This window comes from Hippichthys cyanospilos, chromosome 12 (assembly GCF_059441005.1).
Source record: "Hippichthys cyanospilos isolate Australia breed blue-spotted pipefish chromosome 12, RoL_Hcya_1.0, whole genome shotgun sequence".
Lineage (NCBI taxonomy): Eukaryota > Metazoa > Chordata > Actinopteri > Syngnathiformes > Syngnathidae > Hippichthys > Hippichthys cyanospilos.
Genome location: NC_142380.1, coordinates 20840383 through 20850884, shown reverse-complemented (window position 1 = coordinate 20850884; position 10502 = coordinate 20840383). Strand labels below are relative to the sequence as shown.

The following is a 10502-nucleotide window of genomic DNA, read 5'->3' as shown; positions in this document are numbered from 1 at the left end:
CTTGAGGTGCAGGGACGACCCCACCAATTTAGATGCAATCGGCATCCCCCGCAGGTCCCAACAAAGCTTGCAGCTAGATAACAGCAGGGTTTGAAAGTATATTGGTTGAAACCACACCCAATGGAATGCAAAGTTGATCAATCTTCATCATGACCAAATTTAGCCTCTTGTGTAAGCAATGTCTATTAAGTTGAAAACTATGTCCAGGGTGGACAACGACCTCTTCCATTCTGTCATGTCATCGTTTTGGGCGGATGGAGGGGCTTTGTTGTCACTTTGAGAACCACCGTTTTGATAGTTTTGGGTGAGCTATCGCAGTATGGTTTTTGTATTGTGTAACCCAGCTACTTTCTTCGTGTCGACCTATCGCGAGATCGATCGCGAGACGTCGTGTGCACGTCTTTTTAAACATGGCCGCGCCCGGCATTCCCTCGTGAGTTGGGTGCGGGACGGACCGTAGCATACACAGGTACGAACGTAGCCGATTTGAATCCGCGATAATCGGCTTCGACCACGACAGTAACTGTTGTGCTGCCACCATTGCAGACCATTGCAGATGTTCCGCCCTTCTCATGGGAAATTGTGCACGCCATGATTTGTGTAAACGAGGGACTGGTGAGTCAGCATGCTGCTTGTCACTATCATGCTAACGCTAATATGCTAAGGCTAATATGCTAAGGCTATCGTGTCAATGCTTGATGTATAAAAGAGTACTCTTGTGCAGTGACAATTTGCTATTGAAAACCCTAGGATTTATTTATTGTACATGACAATCATGATCATGGTGATATGATTTATCAAGTGATATTGTAAAATGTTGTTTTACTTGGTGAATGATGTGTAATGGTAGATTACCATATGTATCGCTGGTCCTGTTTCATACAGGCCAGGTTCCCGTTGATGGCGAGCTAAACCCACGAGCGAACTGACCAGTGCGTTCACCTGCCGTGTGACTCACTGACTGAGTGAGCCAACCAACCAACCTTGTGCACATTGTATATATTGTATATATTTTGTTGTCTTCACTGTACATAATAACAACACCTTGCTGACTATATGCATTCTGTTCATCATTGAGCACCTCACTTTCCTCCTAGCCGAGCCAAGATCTTCTGCACTAGCCTAAGTTATAATACCAAACCAACATCATAATTCACATAACAGCATAACAAGTGCTACAATTGTCTCTTGCTTCAGCCGTTTGTTCCCAGGATCATGCACGTGGCTTTCGGGGACAAGGACCCGATTGAGCAACTACATCTTGTGTCGCTGGATCCTGACCCAATTCATGTGGAGGCAGCTGGCTGTCCTCCTGGCTATGGCACTGTTGCCATGTGAATATATCCTTTTGGTCTGTGACCTCTTATAATTGGAGGTCAATTGGGGGATTGAAGGAAATTCATATTTTTCAAATTCAATATATCAATAAAATAGTGTGTACATGGAACTGTGTAATTCAAATAAAGATTGAGACGACGTAATGTCAGTATAAAGCAGATATACTCTTGGCCCAGGAGAAATAAAGACAAGTCGGCACCTCCAAAAGGAACAGATGACATCCCCCGACCAACATTCCACCATGGGCAAAAGGCTAGGTGTGGCCTTCAAGAGAAGATATCAGTCAGAGTTTATGGTGCTCAGACTTCCTCCCGCTTCAAAGAATGGCCGGCAGAACAAAGACTTTTGAAGACACCATCCACAGCAAACAGACCCCCACGCACGCACGCACGTACACGCACACACACACACTTGCATTCCACAGTGGGACTAGATGCCCCAAAAGGGTATAAGAACTGAATGTTGAAGGTGAAACGTTGCCATTTTCTGCTCTGACCTGTGGCAGGACTGGTCCGAGGCCTTGTGTACTTTCCCACTCTGTCTGGATTAAATCAATTGTTTCACTATGTTGTGGTATGGGCGATCTTTCAACAAAAATGAACACGCTAGGAACTAGTTTAAGGCAAGAAGCTTTTTCTAGATTCCTTCACCTGACATCAAACATTTCAAATATCACGTTTAAAATTTAATAAACAACACTATGCATACAGGCGTTGCTCCTGTGGGAGTTCAATACGCGTCTCGATCGGCACGAATTTGATCGAGTTCTCATCCCCAAGCTTCTTGTTTGCTCATTTTGTGGCAAAATAGTAAAAGCTTGGCAAGGGTCGTCTTGAACAAATTAACTGAAAGTCAGAACATAAACATTTAAACTCGTGATCGGGGAAAGAGACAAGACTGCGTTCAAACAGCGCAACTTAGACAATCTCTGAGAGGGCTGTGTGGTGACGTCATAACACAGCGAATACGACAGATGCCAAGTCAATCCAATACAACTTTATTTGTTAAGCACTTTAAAACAGCCACAGCTGACCCAAGTGCTGTACAAAACTATAAGAACATCGTAAAAACAGACACAATAGCTCAAGGATGTAAAACGCAAAATCTGATAAGACAAAAGAGTAAAGGTATAACATAAAATAAAATGAAGGATTAAAAAGAATAAAATAGCGAATAAAATGATAGGGATAAAAGAATAGATGAATAAAATAAAACTAAAAACTCCACTGTCTTACGAAGTGTTAAACTCCAAGGAGAAGACGTGGGTTCTATTTCGCCCCTCCAGACCGCCAGAGGCGGTGCTAAAAGCACGGAATAAGCCTTCGCACAAGCGCGAGACGAGAATGCATACCAACAAAAACGTCATGTACCTGACACAGGGGACATATATAAAAGGCATCGTCACCGGTAGTCTGTCCCTCAGAACCTACTCGGGGACAAGGGATGTCCACCTGTAGCTCCCGCAAAGCAGTGCGCAAAAGGGACATTAACGAGTCCGCATCACCCAATACAGTGAGGGACGAACCTCTATCAGAAGGAGGGGAACCAACAGCCGAGTGCCCTAGGGTTAGGGTTAGGGTTGAGCCGTCTTCTTTCCAAGGCGTTGTTGCACCGGACCTTTACAAGGATGTTGATGCCATTTCCGTCGGTTTTGTCAAGTGATTTAAAAACAGGCAGGGGGGAGGCCTGCCTAATGTGCTGAGGCAGGTTATTCCAGAGTTTTGGAATAACAGCACCTGACACGGTCCCCTCTGAGCTTCCGCTTAGTTTGCGGCTCTCTCAGGAGCAGGTGATCAGCTGACCTGAGATAGCGAGCAGGTGTGTAGGGGTGCAGAAGCTCAGAAAGGTATGGAGGGGCAAAACCGTTCAGGGATTTAAAAGCAAATAAAATGATTTTAAAATGAATCCTAAAATGTACAGGCAACCAGTGGAGTGAAGCTAAAATGGGGAAAATGTGCTCATGCTTGCGTGTTCCTGTTAAAAGACGTGCTGCAGCGTTCTGGACCATCTGCAGACGAGAGATGGCCGAGGCACTGACCCCCAAATAAAGGGCATTACAATAGTCCAGCTGGGTAGTTATGAAGGCGTGGATAACTACCTCGAACTGCTGCCTTGAGAGAATTGGCTTAATTTTGGCCAGTTGCCTCAGGTGGTCGAAGCTCGATTTAACAACCGTCCTGATCTGGTTGTCAAATTTGAGCTCTGCATCGACTTTTACTCCTAGGTTGGTGATGGTGGGTTTAACATGCTGGGCCAAGGAGCCCAGGTCTGGAAGGGGTGTTCCAGTGGAGCCACCAAAAACCATCACCTCAGTTTTCTTTTCATTAAAATTTAGAAAAATTAGTGACATCCAGGCTTTTATGTCATCAAGACACTTAACTAATGTAGCGATGGAGTGAGCGTCTTTCTTTTTAAGAAGGATAAATCAGGCTGTCAGAGGCATAAAAGTAGAAGGGAATACCATGCTTCCTAAGTATAGAGTCAAGTGGGAGCAAGTACAGGGAGAACGAGAGGGCCAAGGACCGAGTCTTGGGGAACCCCGCACGAGAGAGAAGCAGAGCTGACAGAAAGCGCTCGATATCTTTTATTTAAGTATCGATTTAATGACCATTTATAGCGATTTAAGTCGTGGTAAATGAGAATCGCGATTCCGAATAAAATAGTGTATTGGCACACCCCTAAAGTCATATTTAGAGCATTATACAAGACTAAATGGTCTAAAAACAATTTTTTGTTTTGTTGCGGATGAGAAGTTTATTTCTATGTCAACATGCATAAGGATTTGGCCTCAGTGCACGATAGTTAGAAAGAGTCATTCAAACTATTAAAAATGCTTCAAAGTGTTGATCTCAACTAACGGTTGTAGGCGCGTAGAGGCGCTTCGCCATTTGTTCTACGGGCCTTCTGACCAAAAGGCGGCGCAAGCAAATTGAAGCAAGTGGAGACTGGTGGCAAAGAAGAATTAAGCTTGGTGCGCAGGCGTCTTAGTTGCATTTCCTGTTTGCGAGATTCTTGAGGCGTGCTGGTGGTAAGTGTTGTCTCCAAATAAACTAAACACGCCATTCCAAATGAGTATTAATAGTGTTTATAAATGTGTATTGCTGGAGACAATCGAATTGCGTACATTTATTGTTTTTCTTTGTAATTCTACTTTCGTGTGAGAAACGCTTCGTTACCGGCTGGCTAACCGTTAACATGAGCTTCGCCACACTTCATTCAGAAGTCACCGGTAAAATAAAGTTTTTCGAAAGCAATTCGGCTTGTCACTAAAGCATAAAATGTGTGCTGGTGTGATAATTGAACCTGTATGATTATTATAGGAGAAAAGTCGAAACCCGTACCAATCAAAATGTGGTGCTATTTCATTAGCGGTTCGGTATATTGAATGAGAGCGATTCCAAAGCATCCGCCGCGGTCCTCTCCGCCATTGTCCGTCAACATTACGCAAGACTTGAAAAATCTGGTCCGCCGCGTCAATTACACAGCTCAGCAAGCACCAAACAAGAAAAAGAACGTTATAAAAGCAAAATTGTGTTTTCATTTGCAAAGGATTGAATGTAGCCAAAAGTGAGTGCAAACGTCTGCTCGTCTGTGCCATTCCATCGAGACAAAATGAGCAAGCGCTTTCCTCCTGTTTATTGGCACTAACGTGTGTACAAATATATGTTACTGTTTGAGTTCAATAATTCACTTAAATATTACTGTTTGAGTTCAATAATTCACTCCGATGTTAAAACCAACGTTGTATGTACGTACTCACCCATTGTAAATGAAACGTGTAACATATTTAGTATGTATTGTGTTTTCATTCATTAACGTTTGTTTCCCGTTTTGAATTAATGTGTTAGCGCATTTGATTGACGTGCGTGCAAGAGGGGAGGGGAGAATGCTAGGCTCTGGCTGAAAGGGAAAAAAAACAGAAGATTCGACCGCGTTTTTTAACCACGGCATTCAAAGCTTCATGGTGAATGGGAGATCCAAGAAGTCCTTTTTAGGCTTATACAGTCAAGTGTTCCAAGCAAACTGTTAAAATTTTGGGTTATGTTACCAACCAAGCTCACACCCTTTTTTTGCCGGGCCACAGCGGATGAATCCCTCCAACACGACAGACAACTTCACTGTCTATAGACACTGGAGCACTTTATTTTAATATCACACATGAATGAACTGCTCTCCATGAGAGTCAAGTGCAGAGAGAGAAGGGAATACCGAGAAGGCTCGAACATCAAGCACACTTCTACTATTGTCCTATATAAACATATGTCAGCAACAGCTCCCCTTTTGACAAACAAGGATATTACAGTAACAAGCCGTTATACAATAACACTCAACAATCCCACTTATGAATGACTTGTATATTATACAACTTTCACATTCTTAAATGAACATAAGTAACATGACGTTTAATGACACACCAAACATGATTTCTGCAAATTTTCCCATTTTCAGTTTGGAAACAGGCTTGGTCATAACATCAGAAGCCATGTCATTAGTAGGTCAGTAAATTAGTGTCATCTTTTCATCTTTTTTAATGTGGATCTAATGAAATGGTATTTGATGTTAACGTGTTTACACCTCTGCTTACATACTGGGTTTCTCACAAGTGCAATATCGCCTCGATTATCCTCATATATGACAGTTTACATGTACACGTAGTCATCTATTCCAGTGGTCCCCAACCCCCAGTGCGCGAACTGGTACCAGTCCGTGGATCAACTGGTACCGGGCCGCGTGGGCTGCACCCGAAATAATGTTTTGGAGATGATTTAGTTTAATGGTTCGGGTACACTGAACGCGAACGAGGCGAAAAAGCGGAGCATTTTGTATTGTAGTCAATGGAGTTCGCGTGACTGGGCGCGAATGCATGTCGGGCGACGCGAGGGACGCGAATGGCCGTGCATCACGTGAAGCAAAATTTCGCCTTTCGTGTGAACTTATTTATTATTATTTTTTACTTTTTCCGCGTTTCACGTCACCACAGCCAATCAACTTCGGGAACATTCAACTGCTCACGCAGGGGGCAGGAATGAATCATGGCGGCCGCTTTGCGTTCACTGGGAGCGATCCAACACGGCCAGCTGAGCTTTGAACCGTAGTTACTGTGCTAAGCTAACGATAGCGCAGCATTGTCAGCACAATATTTAGCACGGTCTCGGCCACTTGATTGCGAGATTGAAAGTTTTATTTTTTTGCAGGCGAGTGTGGCCGCGAAGAATAAAGGTGCTGTCGGTGAAAATATTGGCTCTGTCACATCCCAGAAAAGTGAAAGTTCTCAGCAATGCTCTTCTTTCCGGATCTACTGTAAAATGCACAGCAAGCTCGCTCCATTCCCCTCCCCTCTCCTCGCGCGACAAAGTGGACAAAAAGTACAACAGCGACAGAAACCCCCGCGATTCTGTGAATGATTCGGCGTTCGGTGTGCACTTAGCATAACAGTTCATATGTTTGTGATGTGGTTTTTGGAGCAGCCAGCCCCCCTCCGTCCCCTCCGGTCCGAAATATAAATCTGAGGCGTAGTGAGAAGTGGTTTTTAGAGCAGCCAGCACCGGCAAAAACTGAAGTTTGCTTTTTAAGATGCTGCAAGAAAAAAGCCTACCTTTTCTAGTTACCTGAGTGACTCAGCCTCTATCTTCATTATTATATGTGTGCTCTTCTTTCGCTTAGATGTGTTCTCTAACGCACCTTTTTAGTAAAGCATTTGCATAAGATTTTTGTTTTTTTTTAGAGGTTATGTTTTCACACTACTGTTTTTATTCAGTTTTTTGTCTCTTTTTGTAGCACTTTGAAACTCAGTTGAATGTAAAGTGCTTTATAAATAAAATTAATTATTTATTATGGACTCAAATTTGCAGCGGCTTAAAAGTTAGTCTACAAATGGTCATAAACCTCTAACTTACTTGCTAGGTAACCCAAGACGAGAAGATAAAAAAAAGTTGCTGTCCAGCTTTGGATCAACTGGACATTTGCCTGCCAGCATCTTGGTTGTCGGTCAGTCAGTTCGCAAATATGGATTTTCAACATCGAGCTGGAGGGAAGACGGGAAGCGGAGGGGTGGCGTCATCCTCGGAGAGCAATCGGGACAGACGAGAGCGGTTACGCCAGCTGGCTCTGGAGACCATCGACATCAATAAAGATCCCTACTTTATGAAGAATCATTTAGGATCATATGAGTGCAAACTTTGCTTGACGCTACACAATAACGAGGTAACAATTTGGCTATATACATACACTTTGTTTTGCGGTTCAAGTGCAGTATTAACTCTGTGCGCTTTGTCATTACAGGGCAGTTACTTAGCCCATACACAAGGAAAGAAACATCAGACCAATCTGTAAGCATCACAAGTTTTTTATTTTTATTTATTTTTTGGTCTCAGTGCAACGTTTGGCACTCTTGTGACAAGATAAAAGTTACACCGCCACCTCTGACTTTGTTTTCATGCTATTTGTTTTTTGTATTGCTTTCGTTCAGTGCACGGCGAGCTGCTAAAGAGGCCAAAGAAGCTCCTGCTCAACCAGCTCCAGCAAAGATGAAGGTCGAGGTCAGGAAGTTTGTGAAAATTGGTCGGCCCGGATATAAAGGTAGTGTGCAGCAAAATCATTATTAACTGCTCACAAAATGTTTGGCATATTGGGATTGCTGTTCAAATTTCATCATGACCAAAAAGTGAACTATAATTGTTGCAGGTGAACTCAAATTGACATTTGAATGCACGTTAGAAGCAGACTATTTTTTTTCCTTGGTCGATTCGATTATTATTGGTTAAGGAGTCAGACAACTGATATTTGGAGCAGATATTCATTTTCTGTAAAAGGGAAAATATTTGTGTCTGTTTGTCTTTTTGAAATGATATTTTAAAGATTTTAAGTTTCAAAGCATTATTGACATTGGTATCAATGACCACTCGAGTAAGCATTCTAGTGTTTGTCTGAAAAAAAAAATTACACGGAATATCCCTAATTTATCAACTTTTTTTTTTTTTTTTTTACATATTTTGTTGTTCAATGCCAGATACCTGCGTTGAAAATCAGACATGCCGATAATGGGTCTATTCAATATGCACTTGTGTATCTATTCAATGTTTACATGTGTTTGCGTAAGGGTGTCCGTTGGCTGTCCGTTTGTCATCAGCTCACAAACCAGTATCGGTTTATATCGGTCTACATCTGAACTCTGACATTTTTATTTGTCTCAGCCAGTGTTCTTCCAGTCACATGATGAATGTAAAAACCTTGAATTGTTACTTTGCACTTTAAAGATGATCGTTTTTGTAGGGTCATTTCTCAATGTTTTGTGTGCAACCTAAATGTTTGGAATGAAATGGGCCATATTTTGTCATGCTTACTGTTGTTGTTCACTATTGTATTTTGATTGAGTAGTTTCACTTGATCATCTAAAATTTCATACTTCCAAAATTTCACATTAAGTTGATTGATTAAAGCGTTTGTGCAGATATTTTATCAGGTTCATATTATCAGTATCAGACAGTACTCTAGGCTGCAATAACGGTATTGGAAGTGAAAAAAATTGTACAGGGACGCCCCTAGGTTTGCGGTTCTCCAGAATTCGCAACATTTCCAAAGACATTGTTCATCCACCCATTCATCCAAATCCTTAGCCACTTATCTTCGCTTAGGTGGCAGGTGGGTGGGGTTCACACAACCATTGAAGCTCCCAAACACACCTAGGGAAACGGTGTGTCCAATATACCTGACGTGCGTGTCTTCGGGAATGTGGGAGGAAACTGGAGTACCCGGAGAAAATGGGTGGGCACGAGGAGAACACGCAAACCTCACACAGGAAGGCCAGAGGCCAAATTAAACTCGAGACCTCCATAGTGTGTCGTACATGTCTTCCATTGTGCCACCCCAAACATTGGCTTGTGTGTTCTTAAATTGAGTCATATAAAGTTCAACCTGGCAAGGTTATTGTGCATTTCAATTTCATTGTGAAATTTGCATATTGCATGTGTTATATCAATGAATTAACTGAACTTACCACATCCTTCTCAGTAACCAAACAGAGGGATCCCGAGACTGGGCAACAGTCTTTACTTTTCCAGGTAGGTGGGAATCGAATGAAAATGAAAGTAACAGAAATAAAGGAAGAAGCTAAAGTGGGTTTTTACCACCTTCAGATTGACTACCCGGAAGTCGCGGAAGGAATTGGGCCCCGGCACCGCTTCATGTCCGCGTACGAACAGCGCATTGAGCCCCCGGACCGCCGTTGGCAGTACCTGTTGCTGGCTGCAGAACCTTACGAGACCATTGCTTTTAAGGTGACCGTCCCCTTTGATTTCCTCTCGGTCTAGGCTGTGTCATGATATTAATGCCTTGGCTCCTTTGTTTTGTTTTGTGTTTTTTTTTAAGGTCCCCAGTAGAGAAATCGACAAAGCCGAGAGCCGCTTCTGGACACACTGGAATCGAGAAACAAAACAGGTACCGGACCAGAGTCTTTGATGAGTGTAGAGAGTGAGTGGTCTAAGTGTTTTCTTTCTCCCCCTTAGTTCTTCCTTCAGTTCCACTTTAAAATGGAAAAAGCCCTCCTCCCACCAAGCAGTGCACCGCCGCCTGCTGGAATGAAGCGCCCCCCTCCCCTTATGAGTGCGCCCCGCCCACAAAACGAGACCATACCCCCGCCTCCGGGTGGGATGGTCCTCCCCCCGGGTGCCCCCGCTACTCCTCAAATGCCCCCTCAGATGCCCATGCCCCCCATGCCAATGAGGCCGCCGCCCCCCGAGGCTCTGGCAGTGGCTAACAATTGACCGTGTTCAACTTACTTTTGAAGATTTTCCTATTAAATTTTCTTCTGTTTAAGAAAAAAGATTTGTCTAGATGTCTTCTCTTTAAAAGAGTGGCACTTCCCATACCATACTGATATGGGGTCATGATTGTAGCAAAAGTATTCACAAATGCATATTTCAATCCACAAATGCATATTTCAATCCACAAATGCGTATTTCAATCCACAAATGCGTAACCTAAGTCACAAATGCATATTTCCATCCACAAATGTGTAACCAAAGTCACGGTTGTGCGAGAACTGCAAATCTTTAGCAAAAGTACTCACAAATACGTATTTCTACGGAGCCCCAAAAGGGACATTGAGGGAAAAAAAATACAATACTATTGCGAGAGCTCGCAAAGTATTGCGGATGATGTGTCGG

General features: G+C 43.0%; 1 protein-coding gene and 1 long non-coding RNA gene across 3 annotated transcripts; both read left to right on the top strand.

Annotated features, from left to right (window-relative positions):
- The first annotated feature begins 317 nt into the window (after positions 1–317).
- LOC148415292 (uncharacterized) lies at positions 318–1904 on the top strand. Its single transcript, XR_015867472.1, has 3 exons — positions 318–469; positions 547–615; positions 886–1904. It is a non-coding gene; the product is annotated as an uncharacterized LOC148415292 (long non-coding RNA).
- Positions 1905–4304: 2400 nt separating this feature from the next.
- Positions 4305–10159, top strand: sf3a2 (splicing factor 3a, subunit 2). Of its 2 annotated transcripts, none has more exons than XM_088428564.1 (8): positions 4305–4366; positions 7243–7542; positions 7621–7667; positions 7808–7917; positions 9349–9398; positions 9474–9614; positions 9706–9774; positions 9843–10159. In XM_088428564.1, the coding sequence occupies exons 2-8, from the start codon at positions 7345–7347 to the stop codon at positions 10098–10100; spliced, it is 873 nt and encodes a 290-aa protein (XP_088284690.1). In that variant the 5' UTR covers positions 4305–4366; positions 7243–7344; the 3' UTR covers positions 10101–10159. The 2 variants fall into 2 exon arrangements, with proteins under 2 accessions (XP_088284690.1, XP_088284691.1); XM_088428565.1 differs by lacking the exon at positions 4305–4366 and adding an exon at positions 5736–5834.
- Positions 10160–10502: the final 343 nt, after the last annotated feature.

What these genes read in the sequence shown, in the direction of transcription:
- sf3a2 (XM_088428564.1), top strand. Translation starts at nt 7,345, where the DNA reads ATGGATTTTCAACATCGAGCTGGAGGGAAGACGGGAAGCGGAGGGGTG. An exon ending in TGACGCTACACAATAACGAG is followed by an intron (nt 7,543 to 7,620) that starts GTAACAATTTGG and finishes TTGTCATTACAG; the next exon opens with GGCAGTTACTTAGCCCATAC. An exon ending in ACGAGACCATTGCTTTTAAG is followed by an intron (nt 9,615 to 9,705) that starts GTGACCGTCCCC and finishes TTTTTTTTTAAG; the next exon opens with GTCCCCAGTAGAGAAATCGA.